General features: G+C 48.1%; 1 protein-coding gene across 2 annotated transcripts in view; it reads right to left on the reverse strand.

Moving 5' to 3' along the window:
• Window positions 1–5,591: 5,591 nt before the first annotated feature.
• The window catches only part of LOC309326554 (vigilin-like), a 56,111-nt gene continuing 38,346 nt past the window's right edge, over window positions 5,592–23,356 (reverse strand). For both annotated transcript variants that reach the window (XM_081835373.1, XM_081835374.1), the window contains exons 13-28: window positions 22,600–22,704; window positions 20,533–20,646; window positions 19,932–20,018; window positions 18,626–18,757; window positions 17,576–17,794; window positions 15,966–16,187; window positions 15,114–15,332; window positions 14,008–14,146; window positions 13,799–13,926; window positions 12,823–12,927; window positions 10,214–10,348; window positions 9,946–10,089; window positions 8,878–9,057; window positions 8,585–8,701; window positions 7,647–7,778; window positions 5,592–7,415 (exon numbers count right to left, since the gene is read on the reverse strand). In XM_081835373.1, the coding sequence (XP_081691499.1) occupies window positions 7,323–7,415; window positions 7,647–7,778; window positions 8,585–8,701; window positions 8,878–9,057; window positions 9,946–10,089; window positions 10,214–10,348; window positions 12,823–12,927; window positions 13,799–13,926; window positions 14,008–14,146; window positions 15,114–15,332; window positions 15,966–16,187; window positions 17,576–17,794; window positions 18,626–18,757; window positions 19,932–20,018; window positions 20,533–20,646; window positions 22,600–22,704 (2,271 nt within the window). In that variant the 3' untranslated portion in view covers window positions 5,592–7,322. The remainder of the gene's footprint in view (window positions 7,416–7,646; window positions 7,779–8,584; window positions 8,702–8,877; window positions 9,058–9,945; window positions 10,090–10,213; window positions 10,349–12,822; window positions 12,928–13,798; window positions 13,927–14,007; window positions 14,147–15,113; window positions 15,333–15,965; window positions 16,188–17,575; window positions 17,795–18,625; window positions 18,758–19,931; window positions 20,019–20,532; window positions 20,647–22,599; window positions 22,705–23,356) is intronic.

Here is a 23,356-nt window from a genome sequence, read left to right on the forward strand (position 1 = left end):
GGAATTAAGGGCTGGAGGAAACAGGTACTGGTTTGAGAGGTGCTAATTTGAAAGGGGTCCAAATAGGGGCATAATTTGGGTTTGGCGAGGCTAGCAGGGGGAAATGTTATTTTCAAAGCAGCTGGCCAACGGATCCCAGGCTATTTGGGATCCAGTCTCTGGGTAGGATTCTGCTGCACAGGGGGTTCTTTTTTGGGGGGTGGGGGTTAAAAGAGAATATGGTGATGGATGGAGAGAAAGGAGCAGGACTTCTGCACCAGTAATGGGAGCCGGGATGGAGGACTGCAGAAAAGCCAGGGGTGGTGTTGGGGAGCAACCTTCCAGGGAAATCACAAAATTAAGGACAGGGTGGGGGGCATTGGGTGAGAAATCTGGGGAAATTGGGGGTGGGGTCCGCTGTCAGATGGGAAGCGGGATCCCCGGTTCCTCACGTGGCCAGTGCGCAAAGGCGGCGCTCCCACCAAACATCTTCGCCCTTCGCCTCCTCCTCTCCATCTGAGCCGGCGCCGGCTTTGCCGGGAGGTAATACCCGCAGCGGCAGGGATGGGCCACGCCCCCAACCGGCGCAGTTGTCCAACGGCCGGCCACTTCCCACGACGTCACTCCTCTGGTGCACCAATCGGGGAAGCGATGCCTGACGCGCCCCCTCCTTTTTCCTTCTCGGCACAGCCGTGGTGGGCGGGGCCTGTTCAGCCCAGCCTGACCTGAGCGCTCCAAGGGCTTATGAATGAAAACCTGGCGGGTTAAACCAGGACAGGCGGGAGGGGAAATGCGATTTTTCTTGGGGGCGGGGCGGGTCTGTCTATCTTTCCGCGATCATCTCGATAGTAGAAGCTACTGTGCCAAGCTCAATTTCTGCAGAAGCGATGCGGGTATGAGGACAGGCAGACTTGCTCCGGAGTCAGCCCAATGCCGCGTCCAATGGGCCTTAATAAACTGAATTCTGAGCGCGTAGGATCAGACCTTTAAATCAAAATGCTAATATTTTCCTTGGGGGGCGAGTGACGATGCAGGAGGGCTGAATGCTGCAAACGGCCCGAGTGTACACCTATCTGCGTCGCTTTCAAGGGCATTGGTGGGCGTGAGTAATTAAACTGGATTAAGTTTGCAAGGCGCGCTTGCATAGGGCACATGCCCTTTGGAGTTCCGGAGCGATGGACAGGAAATGCCGGGGCCTGAATCCCCGCGGCGGAAAGGGGGAACCGAGATCCGCCAGGGGTAGCCAACGTGGTGCCCTCCAGATGGTTTGGACCACACTTCCCATCACCCTTGGCGGTTGGCCATGCTGGCTGGGGCTGATGGGAGTTGCAGTTTAACGAAACCTCGGGCTGGCGCCGCATTGGCTCCCTTTGCAATCGCTCTCCCGGTGATTCCCCGAGGGCTGGGCGAAATACAAAACCCGCGCACGCATGCAAAGCATTTAAAGCAGGGATGGGGGAGCCTGCGCAGCCCTCTTGGCATTGCTGAACTACTACAACTCCCATCATCCCTGATCATTGGCCATGGGGGCTGAGGCTGATGGGAATTGGGGTTTATCCACAGATCCAAGAGATGGTCTGCTCAATGCATTGCTGCCTGCAGAGCCGACTTGAGCGCCTTCTACCGCACACGGTCCAGAGGCACGTGTGGCAGGATCCGGCTTGCGGGCACCTCGCTCAGAGAAGCGTACCCCCGATGTGTCCCACCCTGGACTTGCGCGTAACGAGATACGAAAGAAACCTCCAGACTTGAGCCGCCTAGTCAGAACCGTGGCTGTTTCATGGATGACCGCAGGATCTGAACTCGGCTCCACTCAAGATCCTCGTCTGTTGGAAACATTTCTCATCTTTGTTCTAAATGCGGGGGCTGATCTAATTTGTCGTTTTTGGGTAAAGCACGCACAATTTCCCACCCACTTTCCGAAGCTCAGCGGCCGGCCGGTTAGCTCAGTTGGTTAGAGCGTGGTGCTAATAACGCCAAGGTCGCGGGTTCGATCCCCGTACGGGCCAAGGAACGTTTTTAGGGAAAGCCATTAGCATAGATCAGAGCATCTATGCTTGAATGTTCGCAGGTTCACTTTGCAGATTGGGCTGGAACAGTGGAGGGTCACTGCCCGCTACTCTGACTAGTCTTTGGAAGGAAGTGTGTAGGAAAGTTTTTGCTTCTGTACAAACCGTTCTAGGTTGAGACATTTTCTCATCACCCCAGAATGTTCAAGTTCACACTTAGTTCATACAAACATGGCATTCTGACCTGTTCTTAATGCATAGTTGATCACATCTATGGAATGTGATTGATATGTCCTTTTGTTTCACATTATCAATCATTAAGTAATTGTTTTAGGTCTTGTTCTATTAATCACCAGTTATAATTTCATTAGGAGGTTTTCATGCCTGTCTAATTCTGTGTTCCCTTTCTCAGCCTTTAATCTATTAGTGATTAATACCTATATGTATCACTTGCTTTGTATTTGTGTTAACCAATCAGCAACAAGCACATATGTGGCAATGCTGTATTATTCAATAAAAGGGACTCCCCGAGACATGCTCGAGAGGATGCCTCCCAGATGACACCTGCTACTCGTCTGTCGTTTATTCCAACTCAACAGAAGTGGATCCTGTTTTGCTTAGGACAGCGATCCACGCTGGCAGTGTATGACCAACCCAGCTGCTGCTTTGCTAAACAAATGGCCCGGCTGCTTTAAACAAATCCCTTGGCATCAGTTATCTTAAGTTCTTCCCTGAATGCTTGGTTCCCAAACTTTAAAGGGAGTGGCAGGTTTGGTCATAATTTAGTTTTTCTCCTGGATAAAGTTTTAAATGGAAAATGCTAAGGTTTCTGTGCATTCCTACCTTTTGCAGTACAGAACTAGCTGCTTTTAGGTAGTGTATGTAGTAAACGTCTGTTCTGAGAACATCGGAAAAAATAACTTGGAATCTACGGTTGGCCATTGTATGCTTGGAAATAGAATTGGCTAGGCATGGTAACTGGGATTAATCTTGATGAAAGAGGATATTGGGAGACATTTAATGAATAGGCAAATTAGTCAGACACATTCTCGGAAATGGTTATTTGCAACCACATATGACGAGGGCTGAAGAGCCAAATAATTTTGATTAGTTCAGGATGAAGACAGTGGGTTGCATCTATTACAATTGCTGTGATCCTCTGAGCAGGGAGTAAATCCACGTGTGGATTAAAAAAAACACTGCTTTGGGTGTAGCCTTCGCAGCCGCCTCCTCATTTTTGAAGCTGCCCCTGTGTGCATCTGTATTTCAATAAAGGCTTCTCTTTTCACTTGGAGCCTCCATCTTTTGCCTTTGGGTTTTTGTGAGGGTATCCTCCAGTCTAGGAATCCTGTTTTAAATTTCTCCAATGCTAGCATTCGGGGCTTGCTTCTCCCCAAACAATGCAGGTGGCTTGATCCGGTTGGGCTAAGAGTTCCTTGGGGGGAAAGGGTTTGCTTTGAATGCAAAATTTCCCAGGTTCAGTTCCCATAATATCCAGGCAAGGATGGGAGAGACCTTGCTCGTAAACCCTAGAGAGTTGCTGATACTGAGATAGATGGACCAAGAATCCAGCTTCCTATGTTCCAGAAGTGGAACTCAATGTTTCTTTTTGGCTTCCACCCACGGGGTGTCAAAAGATGAACAATTAACTGTTCAAAAAAAACCTCACTAGGTGTGCTCCCAAGTAAAATACTTTTATTGAGCCTTTCCCCTGATTTGCTTGAGGGGAGGGAGGTTAGGCAACATGTCAAAGCGAGTGTTATCCCCACCCGTTCCAGAGATTTCCCCCATCTCTTCTCTTGTGCATGAAGTCTGCTTTGTTGGGGAAAGAAGATTGGTTGCGTAAGACCTCTCAATAAAATACAACCTGAATTTGCTGGGGTGTGACTGAATCCCACCCCAAAATAGTGTGCGGCTGGAAGTGCCCCGAGTCAGTGATATGGTTTGTTTCCTCCCAGCTCAGGAAACAGCAGAGTTCAGGGCATTTGGGCAATTCACATTAGAACTTGCTTGTCCGCAGGAAGCCATCATTGTATTCTCACAAGCCGGGCCACTGTCCAACTCTGCTCTCATGCACATCATGACCAGAGTAGCTGGGTCCTGGATTAAGAAACTAGAATCTCAACCAGCATTTATACATAGAAAAAATGGTGGCGGCAGCGGCGGCGGCAGCAGCAGCACATGAGCTCCTGATAGGCACCTGTCAATCTAATCTGCCACTGTGGCCATTCTTTGGGAGTTTCTGCAGGCTGGTGACACCAACCAGTTAGCTTTGATAATATTAGCAGTACACTTTCAATTCCCTGACTGCTTTATGTACCCCACTGTGACTAAGCGGTATATAAATTGCTAAAATAATAAATATGCCTTTTTTTAGTTATAGCCACAACAACCAAACAAAACTATTTTCCAATTCATTGCAGCAGAGATGTGTAAACAAAGAATGTTATTCATCTCCTTTCTCACCCTAAACACAGCTGTGTTTTCACAGCCACATGTGCCTAAAGGAGATTTCTCCCCCAATTTCTAGGCAATTTTAAGCACCCAAAAGACAGGCAAGCAAGGGTTCAAGGGACAACCCTCGCCCCAAGCCTGAACGGCTGTCGAGAATACTTGCCAGAAGTTTTGATCTGCTATGGGACACCTGTGCCCAGTGAACCATGCAATGTCTGAATGTCTGCAGATAAAGCTTTGCTAAGCCATCATCTCAATTCATGGTATCATGTTACTTGCTGCATTCCGAGTTGCACAGCGGAGGTCCCTTACGACTGTAAACACACAGATCCAAATAACTGGTGGTGGTGGTAGCAGTGGGAAGGAGCTCTCCAATTTCATAGTAATTATTTGGAGAGGGGGAAAAAAAACAATTATGGATCTGAAAGGCTCCGGTATTTACTGATCCTGTAATTGCGACCTATATATTATACGGATGCATGTAGAATGCCTGCAATGGTTCTGTAGCCCAACAAAGACTGCTTGGGAGAGACAATTCGAAGTTGAACTGAAAGGTCAGCAATAAGCTGAAAAGGTATTTCTTCACCAGGGATGGCTTGTATTTCTAAAACAGTAGATTTGGGGAGAAGTTAAGCAGAGTAGCTATTGCATAAGGCTCTTGTTGACCTCTGCCTTGTCTCAGTTCCGCAGGCCGACATGGTTCCCAAGCACACCTGACTTAGGAGACAAAGTGCAGTGCAGATACCTCCCTCCCCAATCTCAAAATGATGGGAAACTGAAAAGCCAGTGAGATGTGATGATCTCACCTAGTTAAAGGGGTGGCCTCTTACAAGTTTGTTATGGGCTAGGGCTTTGTGGATTTGCTGTCAAAGGGTTGTGAAGCTCACATGGTGGTTTGGAAAAGTCCAGTCCGTACCAAGGGAAAAGCAAATTACCAAGTTAGGGCTCATCTCCTAGCCCCAAGTTCTCAGCCTCCAGTGTTCTCTCCTCTTCCGCCAGCAACACCGAACAGAAAGGGAAGAGAAATTTCCTGCAATTGGTTGAGTTCTCAGGCTCCTCTAAAAACTCATCCAGATGTTCCTTTTGCCCATCCTTTGGAACCTGCATCCTCCCCGGGGCCGCCAAACATATAACTTTCTCACACCGAAATTGCCGCTCAGTTTTTCGCTCCATTTTTATTTGGAATTAGAAAAGTCCACAGTCACCATCATGTGACCTACAGAGTTTGCATATTTCCTTAAACATTAAGTTCCTTTCCCCCCCTTTTACTCTCTTTTGTTTTTTTCTTTTCTTTTAAGGCCAATAGTATTCTCTGCCATTTTAATTTTTGTTAAATTCTCTTTATTTCTCCCCAGAAACCCTGCGTTCAAAAAGAAACAAAACAAAAACTTGGTTACGTTGCTCCACTATAGCTTTTCTCTTATTTTTTTTGCCTTGTCATGTTGACACAGCAAAAAAAAAAAAAAAAAAAAAAAGAGGGGACGGGGGTTAGTTGGGTCGGTGGAGCCACTAAGCTCACTCGCATCTCCACCACACACACACACACACACACACACACACAATCACTCACGCAGAAACACACAGTCCAGAAGTCACAGTTTAAAAATCTGGAGAAATTGGATGTGGACTAGAAACTGAATGAGAGAGAGAGAAGAAAAGAGAAGAGAAAGAGCTTGGCTCTTAAACTTTCTCTTTTGTTCAATGTTGCATATTTCCCCCCTAATGTTTCAAAGCAAGTGCATCTTGAGGAAGACACGAGGGAGGGGAAAGAGGAAAAAGCGCGAGAGAGAAAGGGAGGTTGAAAATGGAGGGAGAAGAAAAGGAGCAAGTCGTAACAGACTCGACACCAGCTTTTGCCAACCTCGGCTGGCGCTCCTTTCTCCCGATGTCTCGGCCAGCAGCTCCCACCTGGGTCAGAGCTGCTGTCCAGAACATCTGGAGGGAGCGAGGTTGGCAAGGCTAGTCATGGGATGAGAAAGATTGGGTGGGGAAAGGGGGGTGGGGTGGGAGAGGAGACAGAAGGACTGCCGAGTGCCAAAGTTTCTAAGTGCTCCCTGCTTCTGAAGAGTTCCTTCTGGTCACAGGAGCCGGAAATCTCCTTCCAAAGGTCCACATGCAGATTCCCACAAACCTGTCTCTATGGTGCAGCTCAAATCTTAATGGTTTGTCGCCCGGGAGAGGGGCTACTTGCAAGCTTGGAGGAGAAGCGATTAACAGGCAGGCTGGCTGGCTAGGAGGAAGGCCGATGCAATCAAGTTAGGGGTGGCAGTACGAGAGTTCTGCCTGTCCTTTGAGTCCCCCTAAAACATTCGGCCCTTCCCCTTGGTTCAGGTGTGTGTGGACAGTACAAGAATCCTACACCTGGGAGGACAGAGTGGGAGACAGGGAAGAAAAGGGGTCCTTGCCTCCTCCTTTTTCAGCCGGGAGGGGGAAGTAGGGGTGTTACAGCCAAATTTGGCCAGGAGAGACTAATGCCCTGAAATTTGGCATGGAGAGAGAGAGAGAGAGAGAGGGAGAGGGAGAGGGAGAGGGAGAGAGAGAGAGAGAGAGAGAGAGAGAGAGAGAGAGAGAGAGAGAAACGAGTTAGTCACATGAGGCTCGTTTCCACTTGTGTGCTTACAACCTGGCCTGCTTTGGCTCGACGAGGAGAAGGAAAAGGAGGGTGGCGGGGAGGTGGAAAGAGGGCTGGCTATGGCTTTTGATTGGTTAATGGATTGCACAGAGTCACGGAAAGAGAGAGTGCAGGCGGAGGAGGAGGAGGAGAAAGAATCTGCCACATTCCGACAGCAAGAGTTGACGGCGCGAGAAAGTCGCCACGATGCCCAAGGAAGGCGGGAGCCGTGCTTGGCTGGCAGTGCGTCGTCACCACCTCCCGCCGCCTCAGAACTTCTTGGGGCCCCAGACGGACGTCTGCTTGGGGACCACGCCGGTGCCGAAGACGGGAAACTCTTCGGCGCTGCTCACATCTGGGGCCTGAAAGGGGAGAGGGAGAAGATGTATTTCCTGTTCTAAATGAGTAGCGCATGCTGCAATGACCCTCTGCCTTTTGAGCAAGCTGGTTCTGCTTTTAAAAGGAACCCAAGGCGCTAGGCCTCATGGGTCTTGAGGTTTTCTTAGCCCCTTCTTCCCATGCACTGCTTAATATTGGCCAAAGTGGGCAGCTTCTAAGGCAGACTCTGCGGTGATGACGGACCCAAGCCATACCTTGTTCCCAGACGCGTTCCAGGGGGCATCACGCACCACAAAGCCCTTGGCCGGGCCCCGGGGCTCCTCTTCCAAGCGGGACGGAGGCTTCATATACGCAGCCATGGCTTCAGTCTCCACCACGTCCATCATCTGTAAGGAGAAGCCTCCCGTTAAAATTGGAGGGTGCTAGCGGAGTCTTGTGGTCAACTTGAGGGCCTCTCGGGATGTAAGACAGATTTTAAAAAAACTGGAATAAGGAGCAGTAGCTGCCCTCACCCCCTCAAACCACCAACCAAACCCACACGCTACTTGTGCCAATTTTGCACAAGCGAGGCAAAGCCTCCGGCACTTCAAAGCACCTTTTTTTGCAAGTCCTGCTGGGACTTCAAAGCGCCCAGTCCTCTGACATCATTGTTTTGTTTATTTATCATTATTTTCCTTGAATTTTTATTAAAGCTTAAGAGAACAAAGAAAGAACAGTATAGAAACATCAAATATCAAGCATTTCTTAAACAGAAAAATTAAAAGAAAATAAAGAAAAGGAAAAAGGAAAGGAAAAAACTTCCAATTCTCCATCTATCAGCTTTAAAAACTGGTGTAAAATTCTTACTTCCTAGTAACATTCAACTCTCCTACTTTCCATAAACCAACCTTCAGCTCCACCCCCCCAAAGTCTTCATACCCTGATACCACAAGTTCACTTGTGCAGAAAACCCGTAAGAGGTTTCCAATCATTAATAAAAGTCAACAGTGATTATTTTCCGATTAAGCAACACCAGCTCTGCCGACCACCTGACATCATCATGACATCAAGGTGACCTGACAGGTGGGCAGCCCTGGCCACCAGTCCAATTTGGCCCACGCACCCGTGACATGGCACGAATCTCGCTAGAAGGAAGCTCCCCCATCCATCAAGCTGCTTGAGCACCCCTCCCAGCCATCTCCCCCCTCCTCACATATTCCTCTTCCAAGTTGAGCATGTGGTCTATAGCGTCATCCACGTTTTCCGGCAGCCCTGTGACCGTGACTCTGTCGGGGTCACTGGAACCTGGTTGAGGGAAGCGGATGTCGACCTGCCGGGGTGAGAAGAAGAAGGTCACAAGACTGCACTGTCCAAAGAGCATCAACTGGACGAGCGAGGGCCTGGCCGTCACGATTTTGCTTGCCCACCATTGTTGGTGGGGCAGACTGCAGAAGGGTCAGGCAACTTCCGCCCCTCAAACACAGAACAGCCACTGGCAACCCTTACCCGAAACTCCTCCATAAGCTTGCGGATGGCTTTGCCCCTCCCGCCAATGATACGGGCGTGAACCCGGTGATCCAAGCGGACATCTTCGCTGACCATCTCCTCGAGGTCGGCCACAATTTTCAAGATGGCGTCCCGGGCCCCCTCGGCGTTCTTCTCGTAGCCGGTGATCGTGATGAGGTCCTGGACCCGGCGGGGGAAGGAGAAAGACAGAGACAAAAAGACGGCGGGACTTTTAGAGAAGCTTCATTCCCTCACCACTACAGATTGAGGGGGGCGGGAGGGAACCCCACAAATGGGCATCACTTTGACCAAATAGGTTTTATGCAAAGTTAGGGACATGGAAATCTGATTCTAAGTGAGGCTATTATTTATCAAACTTCTTGCTCGCTTGTTACTTCTGGAGGTCTCCAAGCAACTTACATTTGGAAAAGATAAAAATATATTATACAGTGGTACCTCAGTTTTCCAGCATCTCGGAAGCCAAACGTTTGGTTTTTTGAATGCCGAAAACCCAGAAGTAATTGCTTCCGTTTTCAAATGTGCCTTGGAAGTCGAATGGCTTCCACTGCGTGTTTTTCAATTTTCTCCATACACTTTTTTGACTGCCCTTTGTGCCTTGGTTGTCAAACGTTTCGGAAGTCGAACAGTCTTCCGGAATGGATTACGTTCGAAAACTGAGGTACCACTGTACCATAAAGGTTAAAGGACATACAAAGCGTTAAGCTTTTCAAAATGTTCCTTTTAAATGAATTGTGGAAGGAGGGCTTATTGTGTTGCCTTTGTTTTCATTTTTATTATGTATTTGCGGTTTTCATATTGTGATTGTAGGTTGTGAACTACCCTGAGATCTACAGGTATAGGGCGGTAAATAAATTAATAAATAGAAATAAAATAATAAAAAAACAAAACAAATTGCAGCTCTACTTATAAGCGAGCATAGACAAGTTTTATGTATGTCTGTGCCTTTTCACTGTGGTGGAGCATTATGGAGTCACTCTCTGGGTTCCATAATCCCCCTGGGTAGAGGGGGGCCAGTGACACACAGCTAAAGAAAGGAGAGAGACTCACCTGATTCTCATCCCCCTTATCCGGGAACTGGATGGTGACGTCATGGTCCTTCCGGATCTGGGAAATGACCGCCCCTTTTTTGCCAATGATCTTTGGGTGGTATTTGGGTTCCACGCTCACCGTCAGCTTGAAGCCACGCAACGCCTGGGGAGGAGAGGGAGAGGGAAGCCGGGAGTTACTGGTTGGCCTCAGGAACCCATCCCTCAGTACTCTGGTGGGTGGAAGCGATGCAGCTGGGAAGCCAGTGGGTTGGGCGTGTGGCAGTTACCCGGTCTTCCTGCTCTGCCTGCAGCTCCCTGACCCTCTCCAGGAGGCCAGCCCTGGCCCGCTCCACATTGGGGACCAAGCCTGTGATCTTGATGACGTCCGACTGCTGCTCAGGCTGGGGCACCGAGATGTTCACCTGAGGAAAGGGAGAAGCGTCGCTGTCTTTAAAAGGAAGGTTGTGCAGGTTGCCAACCTGTCAGGGCAGGGGACCTACGGCCTAGCGTCATTTCCTACCTTTCCTTGAGATACATTTATAACCCAGCCCAAACAAGAACACTTAAAACTGTGTATACAGAACATTTAAATCAATTGCTAATATGCAAATATAATGTTCCCTGCTCTGGGACGAACAGCGCATCTCAAAGGCTCCCATTAGGCTTTCGAAGTGTTCCAAGTTAGATGCAATGTTCCCAGGATCCTTTGCAAAGGCCTGTTCTCAAGAGTGGTTATGAAAGTTCCTCCCTCAGGTGCTCCACAGAGTCCTTTTCCTACAAACTACTTTCTGCTGCTGCCACTGGAGAAAGCAGCAGGCCTCTCCCTTCACATTATTTCTCAAGTACAATTACACCAAACATGAGTGAATTATATAAAAATATATGCATGGCTTGGAATCCACCAGGGACTAAAACAGGCAGCTAAACACACCTATAATTATGGAGCATAATCTTCAGAACAAAAAGCCTTTACAAACACACAGTTCTAGTTTCCTGATCTAGCTTAACTGCCCATTAAGTATTATTCTTTTAAATATCATTTAAACTGCATAGAAAATGCAGCAAGATGGAAGACAAAATATAACAACAACAACAACAACAGAACACCACCATGAACAGCTTGGTTTTTTGTTTTAAAAAGTCCACGTCCCAAAGATCTGTCTGGACAGCAGTTTTGAAAAGGTGCCCTAGTGGAGGCAAAGAGGAGTCCTGCCAGACGTCTCTTTGGCCAAGTGTGCCTCAAGGTAGGGTCTGCCACGCTAAAGGCTCAGTCCTGGTTCAATGCTGGCCAAACCTCAGGGGTACGGGAAGGGGTCTTTCAAAAAAAGAGGCAGCTAGGTTTAACTTTCCAGTGTTGGGTAACTTGGGAAATTACAGGTGATTAATGAGCCAATTAATTAATTTTTTTAAAAAATCACCCACCAGTCTTAAATCACCCACCGGTCCTCTTTAAATAAATGCTCAGCAAACTATGTACCTTGGAAAAGCCGCTTGCTGTGAATTGGGCCCAACCAAAATTTTCCCCCAAAGGGCTTTCTACATACAGTCATACCTTGGGTTAAAGTCTCTTCAGGTTGAGCGTTTTTGGGCTGCGCTCTGGGGCGACCGGAAATTAACGGAACGCGTTACTTCCGGGTTGCGCTGCTCGTGCATGCACAGATGCTCAAAATGATGTCACACGCACGCCCAGAAGCGGCGAATCGTGACCCGCACACGCGCAGACATGGGTTGCATTCTGCTCTGGATGCGAACGGGGCTTCGGAACGGATCCCGTTCGCATCCAGATGTACCACTGTACGACATTTGTTTGCAGTGCCCCCTTGTGGGCAGTGCCCTCTCTGAAAGCAACAGGACAGCATTGCTGGCGACAGACGCAAACACACATTTTGCAGTGCACTTGTGTCTTCATCCCTTCCCCTCCTGTTCTCATACTTCCTTAGCTGTGGCAGGGTTAACGTAGATGTGCTGTTATCGTGGGAACCTGGTCCGTCTCAAGGAAGCCCAGGGCTGCCACATGGAAGGCAGAGCAAGCTTGTTTTCTCCTGCTCCAGAGGGTAGGACTTCAAGTTACAAGGAAGGAGCTTCCGACTCAACACCAGGAAGAGCTTTCTGACAGTAAGAGCTGTCTGACAGCGGAACAGACTCCCTCGGGAGCTGGTGGACCCTCCTTCCTTGGAGGTTTTTAAGCAGAGGTTGGGTGGCCACCTGCCATGGATTGCTTTAGTTGAGATTCCTGCTTTGCAGGGGGTTGTACTGGATGACTTTGGGGTCCCTTTGCACTCCATGATTCTGTGAGTCTATGATTTGGCCACCCAGTCAATCTGGTTGCAGACCACTGAAGCTTCCTATACCATCGACAGCGAACCCAGGACACACGAACAACATTTAAAGGAAAAGGTACGCCCAGTGTTTTTTTTTTCTTTTAAAAAAGATGTTTAGGGGTACTCTCATTTTAACTCAAGGAAATCACCATTTTATTGTTCAAATTGGCAAAAATAAATATACAGTCATACCTTGGGTTACAGATGCAGGTTGTGCGTTTTCGGGTTACGGACGTGCCAAAACCCACAGATACCGGAACAGGTTACGTCTGGGTTTTGGCGCTTGTGCATGTTCAGAAGCATTAAATCATGCTTTGCGCATGTGCAGAAGCACCAAATCGCAACCCGCGCATACGCAGACATGGTGCTGCATGTTGGGGATGCTGTGGGTTGTGAATGTGCCTCCCACATGGATCACGTTCGCAACCCGAGCATCCACTGTACAGTAAATGGACAAAAGTACAAAGATTCACAAAATGAATCTGCATCCCCCCCCCCCCGAAAAAAGCACTGAGTATGCCAAAGGCAATGCTTAGGCCGGAAGCAGGGCTGGAAGGAGGACCACGTGTTCTTACCTCGTACTCCTCCATCATCTTGCGAATGCCGGCCCCCTTCTGCCCAATGATGTAGCGATGGAGATCAAAGGGGACCTCCACATCCACTGTGATGGGAACCAGAGCCTGGAAGGATAAGAAGAGTAAGGATTTCTGCAGGGAGCTTCAGAGTTGTTTTGGTCCTCCATGTCTATAGAGGATCCTTTTTATTTTATTTATTGAACTCATATACCGCCCTATACCCAGAGGTCTCAGGGCAGTTCACAGAAGCGAAAAACCAACTGAGCAAGGCTGGAGAAATACACGCAGGCTCACAACCCTGGATCAGGCCCCATCTCATCTCTATGGCAGGAACCAAAATGGCGAAAAGCACAAGGGATCGTGCCATCTCCGGATGCTGGGAATCACACCCAGCTTGCAGTCTTCCCAGAGGCAACAGGTCGGCCGCTTTGAGAACAGGAGGCTGGACTAAGTGGGTTGCGGGCCTGACCCCAACAAGGCTCTACGTACATTCTTACAGTGCTGAAGGTACCACAACCGAGCAAGGAAGTCCAAATCGAAACACTCCCTATGGGCAGGTTGCCCTGACTGGGCACCCAAAGAGCAGTAAGGTCCCCAATATTTTGCCTCTTTCCTCCGCCCCCTCCCCAATGATGTATATGCACCTAGAACCGTATACTCAGTCCAGGGCTTGACCAAATTCCTCCCCTGCCATGAACCTGCCTGGGCCTCTATTCTCAACATTGCCCAAGCTGATGCACCTTGCAGCTATTGCTGGACTACGACACCCCTCTCCCTGCTGGTCAGGACCGATGAAGAGCTTCAGTCCAAAACATCAGGAGGGCAGCAGCTTGGAGAAAGCTGTGTTAGGACTTAGGTCAACATCAGAGGTCCTCCTCCAGGTTCTTCCACCCCCTTCTGAGGAAGGTCTGAAGGGGGGTGACCAAGGAGAGGGCCTTTTCTATACTCGCCCAGGACAGAGGGAGAAGATTCCTACCAGTAGAGCTGCCCGCGCCGCCTCGCATTTCTCCTTGCGCCCCGAGATTAGGATGATGTCACATTTGCGGGGGGCAGAGTCCAGCTCAGGGCTGATGTCGCCGTTTTCCTGAGACTGTGCTTCTGAACCTAGCGGGGTGGGGAGAAAACCAGGTGAAAATATTTCCCTGCATGGAATCTCCCCTCCCCTCTACCTGCAATCCCCTCTACCTGAATTGTCATCTCGCTCCGGGAACTTTATCAGCACATCGTGGTCCCGAGTGATGTGCTGCACCTTGTAACCTTTGGCTCCCATGACGACCCGGTGGAAGCGCTGCGGGATGACGCACTCGAGGACCACCTGGGCTTCCTGGAGAAGAGATGGGAAGCAAAAAAAGAAAAGGAAAGTGGGACGGGGCGAGCAAAGCGAGTTAAGGTTGCAAGGAAGGGCATCGGGGCTAAGCGTGCTTGCGGCAACTTTGAAGCCAACAGGGATTTGGCTGTTTCAATCCTGCATGGTCATGGGGTGGGGGGGCACGTTCAGCCCCCAGGATCACCAACCTGCAGCTTAAGGTATTGTTCTCATCTTAAAAGAGAATCGCAACATGACACATGTTGGAAAGAGGGGGTTGTTGTTGTTGTTGTTGTTATTTATTGAATTTATGTACCGCCCTATGCCTGGGGGTATAAATCAAGATATAAAACCACAAAATACCTAATAAAAATTAAAACAAACACCCAATAGCCCCCCCCCAAAAAAAACATTTTAAAAGGGCATAGGATGTAAATCGGATCAACCAGAGGCCTGGCTAAAAAGGAATGTTTTTGCCTGGTGCCTAAAGGTATACAGTGGTACCTCGGGTTACATACGCTTCAGGTTACAGACTCCGCTAACCCAGAAATAGTATCTCGGGTTAAGTACTTTGCTTCAGGATGAGAACAGAAATCGCGCGGCAGCAGCGGGAAACCCCATTAGCTAAAGTGGTACCTCAGGTTAAGAACGGACCTCCGGAACGAATTAAGTACTTAACCCGAGGTACCACTGTATAATGAAGGTGCCAGGCGAACTTCCCTGGAGAGAGCATTCCACAGATGGGGAGCCACTGCTGAGAAGGCCCCGTTCTCATGTTGCCACCCTCCAGACCTCTCGAGGAGGAGGCACACGAAGGAGGGCCTCAGAAGGTGATCTCAGGGTCCGGGTAGGTTCATATGGAAAGAGGCGGTCCTTGAGGTATTGCGTTCTTGAGCCGTTTAAGGCTTTATAAGTCAAAACCAGCACTTTGAATTGGTCTTTCCAAACACCCTCTCTGACCCAGACTCCGGAAACGGAGGCCTACCAGGTCGCTGATAATCTCCAGGATGCGTCTCTTGGCAGCTTCCACGCAGTCCTTCGCTCCCTTGAGCATCACGCGGTCGCTCTGGACGCCCGTCCGGGGGAAGCTCACCGCAACCCCGCCGTACTCTTCCGCAATCTCCCGCAGCACGTGCCCCCGCCGCGCCACAAAGTGGCGGTGGTACTTGGGGTCAACCATCATGGAATCCTCGATGACGTTATCCTGGGGGGCAGGAAGAGGAGGTGGGGGGGAGGGCCCTGTAGCCTCTCCTTCCATGGCTACAGTCTCTCCCTGCAAATCATGGCCAATGCGGAAAAGGGACGCTATCCGGCTTTGCGCAATCTCACTCTCCAAAGGTTTGGGCTCTTTCTGGAAGACTAGTAGTCCTTTGGCAAGGAGATTGGTGGCAATGAGCTTTATGGAGGTTTCCGGGTGGAAGTCAGCCTAGTATTGCTGCTCACGTTTATTGATTCATATCCTGCATTTTTCTCCAAGAAGCTCAAGGTGGTGGGCATGGTTCTCCCCCTCCTCATTTAAACTCCACAACAACCCTGAGAGGTAGGTCAGGCTGAGAGGTGGCCCAGGGTCACCCCAGGAAGTTTTGTGTCCCAGTGGGGATTGAACCCTGATCCTCCAGGTCCAAGTCCAACACGAACCACTACGCTGCGCAGTGCCGCTGAATGCTACCAACTCGATAGCTGATTAGCGGCTGCTGGCTAAGCAATTGCTAGGCTGCCGTTCACCCAAACCTATTCTAAGGGTGCTGTATGCTAGGCATGCATATAACCATCCAAACCAGATGCAAATGCAACGAAACAGCTGAGAATCCACAATCATATATATTTATATATATACCAGGTTGCAAATGAGGCTTTCCAGCTCGTGCTGGGCTTGCCGCACTGCATCTTCCTTCCCCACGATGGCAATGATCTCCTGGTCCTTGTCGTCGGGGCTGGGGAAGATGATGCGGGCACCGGTGCGGTCCCTCACTCTGCGGATGTTGGCGCCCCCTCTCCCGATCAGGAATTTGTGGTACTCTGGCTTGGCGTGCAGCTCTGCCGAGTGGTTGTTGATTTGCTGCAGGTGGAGAGGGCAGAGGGTGAACAGCTGAAAGCTTTCCAAGAAGCGCCCTGCTCTGTGGCACAAATAAATACTCCCGCCTCCTAAACCGAACTGTAGAACTCGCTGCCAAGGGAAGCACTTTCCGTACAGTTTTCTGTGTAGCCAATCCAGCTACTTATTCATTTAAAAAAACATTACCATGCACAAAAAGTCTGTGTGAGGATGTTAACGTTTTACACGAATTCTGAGTTCGTTTATTTTTTTGGAATGTTTGCAGATCTAAGTCACCTTGGCAACGTGGGACTGATCAGCCTAATCAATAAAAATGGCAAACCACCTCTCATGTCGATCTCAAGGCGGTGTACAACTATGTCACTATACAAATAAAAACATTAGAAGTGTGGGAAGGAACGCAAAAACTAGGGCAGAGTTAAAATTATACTATGTTCGCTGCAGCAGCCTCAAGCACAAGCCACTTCGAAAAGCGGGAGGGGTGTGTGTTTTGTCTCATAGGAATTATAGGCGAGATAAGCTGCAGAAGAACTCCTAAAATGCATTGCCACTAACTGCAGACAGGAGAGATAGTTGCTCATTATTTTTTTAGCTGCTCTGTGTGGATGTTGTGTCGCCAAAAAATAACGCACAACCATGAACGATCCAAGCTCTTTCTGTGATGGACTGCAGTTTTAAAATCCGGCTGTTTTTCTAGGGATTATTTCCATGTCTTTGATTTATTACATTTAAATTCCAGTCCTTCCTTCCTTCCATCAAGGAACCACAGCCAGATTAAATGGGGGGCGGGGGGCGGGGGTAAGCAGGGTGACCTCCCATCCAATATCTGACCCGGAAGGGACATACTTCGTTTCAAACCATATTGCGTGCCTTTGAAATCATGCCTTCATAGGCTAGTAATTTAGGAAAGCAAATGGAGCTGCAATATGGAGTTTTAAAGGCCACATTCGCACGCTATTTAAAGCGCTATTATGCCACTTTAAACGGTTGTGGATTCCCCCTCAAAATCCTGGAAATTGGGAATTTGAGACTTGTTAGAGGAGACCCATCTTCCCCTTTCTCTGAGTGGTTTGAGAGCTGTACCTCTGTGGGGGAAAACGGGATCTAGCTGAGATTCCTGCATTCCAGGGTTCTATTCTATTCTATTCAACCATCTTTAACAAATTACAGTTCTCAGGATTCTGCTTTTTGGGGGGGAAGCCGTGACTGATTAAATTGGTATAATCCTGCTTTTAAAAGTGTGCCGAGGATGCGGCCCATGGCTCAAAGGAAAACCGGGAGGTGTGAAGGATGCCCTCTGTTATCGTAGCAACTTGACTGCCAAAGAACAACTGTTTTCTCCCCACACTCTCCCACTGATAACACCGGGCAACCTCAGATATATTTGGTACCTTCTCTTCCGCGATCTGCAGCAGCTGCCGTTTCGCTTTCTCCACCTCCTCGCCAGGCCCTCGGATGGTGACCTTGTCGCTGCCTGACCCCTCGGAAGGGAAGTGGATGTGCACCCCGCCACACTCCTCCATGATGGAGCGCACTAGCCGCCCCTTGGCCCCGATCAGGGAGTTATGCAGCTTGGCTGGTATAGACACATCCACTTCTTTTATGTTAGCCTGGGAGGGAAGGGGTGGGGGGTAGAAAGAGAGAGACAGAAACAGAGAGAGACAAGGGCTACAAAACCCTTTCTCCAAGGCCAAAGTTGGCACTTGCTTCCAAAGCAATTGCCATAAAATTTTAATATCCTGCCTTTCCTGTAAGGTTCAAGGCGAGCAAACAATTAACTAAGATGCAAGAAACTGCTGAACTTGCATCCAACGGCAGAAGCAAGGGATTAAAATATCTGGAGACAGGGGTGTCCCAAGAGCAGCCCCACATACAGCATGCTACAGATTGCCTTTGGCCCAATCCAGACAGTCGTCACCATAAACCATGGCTTATTGTGGAAAGAACAAGTCTACCCTTCCCCTAGGCACTGAATCTCCCCACTTCCACTGGCATGGCAAGGAAAACAATTGACGCTTTTACTTCCAGTGGTTAATATGGAAGCTTTTGGTTCCAATTTTCTATTCATTGCAGCCAGACCTAAAACTGTAGTTAATCCTATCTATGGTTTGTTGAAACAAGGCGGTTTCATCAAACCATGGTTATATGTTGCCTTGGTTTCAAACAAGCCGGAGTTAAGATTAACCGGTCTGTTAATCTTGGATGACATACCAAGCCACGGTTAATCTAAAACGGAAGCTGAGAGCTTCTGAGCTCCTCCCCAAGGTGATGGAGTGAACATGCACCCCCGAGGAGAGGCTAGGCTCACTTCTGTCACAATAAACTGTGGTTTGATAGCGTGACTTCCAACTGCAGCTGTTGTGTTACAGACTGGAAAATGTCTAAGCTGTGTCCTTGGGATCTGGAAAGACTAACAGGAGGAAACTTCTTCACACACCCACCAGCTCCCTCTGGATGGCCAGGATGCGGTCCCGGGCGCACTCGCAGTTGGCCTTCTTCCCAGTGATCAGGATCACCTCCGAGTTGCTGTTTTCTGTGGGGAGGTCAATCTTGGTATTGGTTTCCTCTCGAATCTATTGTGAAGAGACAACATCAAACCCAGACCCTCAAGGCTAGGCTACCGTAAGGGACTCTACAAGGAGCAGCCCTTGGCAATGGCTTGGAAGAGGGAGGCAGGCAGGTGAGCAGGTAAAAGGTAAAGGGCCCTTGGATGGATAAGTTCAGTCAAAGGTGACTATGGGGTTGCGGCGCTCATCTCGCTTTCAGGCCGAGGGAGCCGGTGTTTGTCCGCAGACAGCTTTCCGGGTCATGTGGCCAGCAGGACTAAACCGCTTCTGGCGCAACAGGACACCATGATGGAAACCAGAGCGCATGGAAACGCCATTGACCTTTCCACCACATTGGTACCTATTTATCTACTTGCACTGGTGTGCTTTTGAACTGCTAGGTTGGCAGGAGCTGGGACAGGGCAATGGGAGCTCACCCCGTCGCAGGGATTCGAACCGGCAACCTTCTGATCGGCAAGCCCAAGAGGCTCAGTGGTTTAGACCACTGCGACACCCGCAGTGACTAGGTGAGCAGACCGCTTTCCGGCAGCAGCAGTTGGTTAGGACCCCTCTTAGACCAAAGCTTCAGAGGTGTGCATTGGTTCTTTACAACATCAGAGGTGTCAGGCCAACATGCTGCAACTGACTCACCGATTCTTTTTTTAATTATTATTATTAATTTTTAAGAAAATTTTTCTTTTACAAATTATTTGAACACATTCAAATTCCATATATTACAGATTTTTGACTTCCCCTCGCTCCCCCCGCAATCCTCATACTTTTATATTTATTCCGCATTTCCTTTATAATTATATTGCCAGTTTATAAATCTTTGCAACTCTTTTCCCTTTTACAATACCCTTTCTCCTTCACAAAGCCGCTTTAAATCCAACTAGCATTGTCTGCTCGTCACAAATATTTTCCAGATAAATCGTAAACTTTCTCCAGTCCTGAGTGAACTTGTGGTCTTTCTGGTATCTGATTTTCCCTGTCAATTTGTCTAGTTTGGCAAAGTCCATCAGTTTCCGCCTCCATTCTTCCAGTGTCGGTAGTTCCTGGAACTGACTCACCGATTCTTAACTGGCTTGGACCTCTATCCACAGAAACTACTTCCTTCCTCAGAAGGTGAGACACTCCACCACCCCAAGCCGAGGGGAGGGGAGGAAATCGGAAGGAGACCCCCCCACACACACACTTTTACCTTTTTGATGTTGGCGCCTCCTTTCCCAATAATGTTCTTGTGGAACTGCTTGAAGATAGGGACTGGAATAGAAAAACTGTTTTCAACCTAAGGCAAAGAAGAAGAAGAAAATCCATGAAGTTAAATATGGTGCCTGGAGGAGTGAGACAGACAATGCTGGAGAAGAGGAATGGAACCATTGATAGAGACATTCAGAAGCATCTTGAGATGGCAGAGATAGAGCTGAGACAGGAAGGATCCTGGGTACAAGGGCAAAGGGCAAACTCAAAAGACAAAACCACCAGGTTTCTGGCAATTCTCCTGGAGAAAGAATGGAAGGAGCAAAAATGGAAGGAACTTTTCTTTTTAAACTAGGGCGGGAAATCGTGGGCAATAGGAAACGAGATCAGAACATATGGAAATGGGTATGAATTAATGAATATACAAGAACTAAATAATTATGGATTATTATTCCAATAAGGAATGAGACAGGGCCTTCTCAGTGGTGGTGCCCTGTTTAATGGAAAACCCGATGGGATTCCATCACGTTGAGCAAAGGGGTGGGGGTGGGGAGCCAAGCAACAGCCCTGTTCATCTGCAAGCCTAACCGGGTGGGACTCACCAGCTCCGCAATGACTTTCTGGAGATACTTGGCACACTTTTCCACTTCGTTCTTGGGCCCACGTAGCTGCACGATGTCGCTCTTCTGAGAGGGGTCTGGGAAGTTGATGATAACCTGTAGGGGTGGAGCAGTTATCAGTACGCAGAGTCATGGGGTAGGCACCTAGAGTCCCCTTCTTTTGTGGGGAGGGATTAAATGAGGACAGAGTTAAAAAGGTGAGCTTCTAAGCTGCTATGCAACTCTGGAGATTGTGTAGGGTAAGGCTATCACAGCAGCTACAAGCTGCTTTGAATCTTTAACTCGGCTTTCCCTCTCTCCATGCACAACAATGAGTTTTAACAAAGGGCACAGAGTCCTCATCCTCTGACTTTCAATCAGGTATTGCCCATACTTCTCTACAGTCAAACCTCGTTCTGCATCCACCTCCGCTTCAGCGAACGTCCGCAGCAAACCTGGAAGTACCAGAACGTGTTACTTCCGGGTTCACCACTTGCACATGCACAGACACGGCACTTTGATGTGCATAATTTTCAGGTTGCGGCGGGGCCTCCAGAACAGATCCCCGCCGTAACCCAAGGTTCCACTGTATTTCGTTCGTATAATTTTTATTAAATTTTCAGTTTTACAATTTTGAATACTCATTTAAACATCCTTAAAATATCAATGACTGTCGTTCTTCTCTTTCCATGGTTCATTTTGCACAACATAAATCCCTGCATATTGTATATAAACTAAACCATTCAGTATTCCATTTTTATGTCGACCAAAAAGTATTTACATTGTTGAATTTATCTTAATGCTGTCCAAGTTTTCAAATAAACACAATTTTTCTCCATATATACAATGAACATTTTCCAATCTTCTTTAAACATCTGTTCTTCTTATTCTCTTATTCTATATGTTAAGTCCGCAAGCTATTCCATCAGTTTAAGTTGCCATTCTTCTTTAGTTGGGACTTCGCTCGTTTTCCATTTTTGGGCTAACAAAACACGAGCCGCAGTAGTGGCATACATAAATAACCTTTTCCGAGACCTGGGAATTTCTGTCTGGGTTATTCCCAACAAAAAGGACTCTGGGGTTGTTGTTTTTTGTAAAGTACTTTTAAACATTTTTTCCAGTTCATTATTTTGTTCTAAAGGACTACTAACTTGTATTTAAAAAGCAAAACGAAATGAAGACGAGATTCTCAGGAATTACGAATTTTGCCTTTCACACACACTTTGCTTACATCGCTAACTTATGATAAGGTTTCAGAAAAACAGAAGGTCCAGCACGGACTCAAGTTTTAGCCCCAACCTGTTGTCAGATAAGAGATGCAAGACCTTTAGTGCTCGAGACTACTGGAACCACAAAGCGGACATTTATTTACCATGCGCCAAAAGAATACGTGCTGCAGAGATAAAACATCAGCTCCCCACTCAAAAAACCCCAACAAGCTCTCAGCAGCTTGTCTTTATCTGTAAGCCGCCTTGAGTCCCCTCAGATAAAAAGGAGGGGTAAAAATTGTCAGTTTGCATTTCTTAGTGCAGAAAGTATTGATCTGACATGCAGAGATCTTTCCTATTCTAATTAATTCAAGAGGTTTCTGGAAGCTTCTCTGTGTGAAAGAAACAAGCAGAAGGTTCATGATGTTTGGGTTATTCCTTCAGAGAAGCTGGCTTAAACTGGTTCTCTTATCTTTTTCTGTCAAGGTCATGCTGACTATAAAAGTAGGGCCAGAAGGAGCCTGTTTCACTTTCTCCTTCTATCTCTTTTCTTTCTGGTGTACAGTTCTATATATAGCATTTATGTTTTAGACTTGTTCTAAGTTCAAGTTAAGTGTGCTGCAACTGGGTTTCTTATGGACAGTGCCAGTCCTGAATGTATTTGGATCTGTGACCATTATGCTCATTTGCCTTCAGTAGCAGGAAAGCTCTGCTGGATGAAACATTAATTGCCTCTGGTCCATTTTGGGGGAATCCTGCAAGGTGTTTAAGTTTTTACTCTGCTAACTATACACTGGAATCTACTCTTGAGTAGACTTTAATTACAAATATATATATAAATGTAATAATTTTTCTTTCCTACCTCAGGAAACTTGTCACGGATCTCCTTGATTTTCTCGCCTTTCTGCCCAATGATGGTCCGGTGGAAGCGCTGCTCGATTATGAGGTCCTTCGTGCGTTCGTTTTCCTAGGACAGAAGCCCACACAACCAGTCAGCTGCATGCACCCCAAGGGAGACTCCTTCCTGCACAACGGGGCTGCTACAAGCACTGCCCTTCTGCAAGAGATTCTGGGAGGGGATCCACGAAGGAGTCCCACCTCCTTTATCTGTCGTATTTTTCCCCTTTCTTTTACTCGATACATTTCTATCACACCCTTCCTTCAAGGAGCTTCAAGGTGGAATCCATGGTTCTCCGCGCTCCGCGTTCCATCCTCACAACGACCCTGCGAGGTAGGGTTCAGGTTGAGAGGAGGTGGCTGGCCTGAGGTCACCTTAGTGAGCTTCACGGCCGAGTGGAGAATCAAACCCTGCTCTCCCAGGTTCCTAAGCCCAACTTTCCAACCAATGCATCTCACTATGTGCTGCTTTGACTCTACAGAAGGTAGAATATTTCCACTTTAAGAGGCCCTGGTTTGCATGGAGCCAGATCACTGGTCAAATTTAGTCTAATCTTGCCTGCTTTGGAAATTTACCAACAGGGCCTTTTCAGTGGTAGCTCCACATTTGTGGGACACCCTCCCTGATGCGAAGCATCTGCCTCCCTCCTTAAGGGACTCCCAGAAGGAATCTAAAAGCATCCCTGCTGACCCAGGCGTTTGATGTCTGAAAGTCACTGTTC

This window comes from Podarcis erhardii, assembly GCF_964252035.2.
Source record: "Podarcis erhardii genome assembly, chromosome: 13".
NCBI lineage: Eukaryota > Metazoa > Chordata > Lepidosauria > Squamata > Lacertidae > Podarcis > Podarcis erhardii.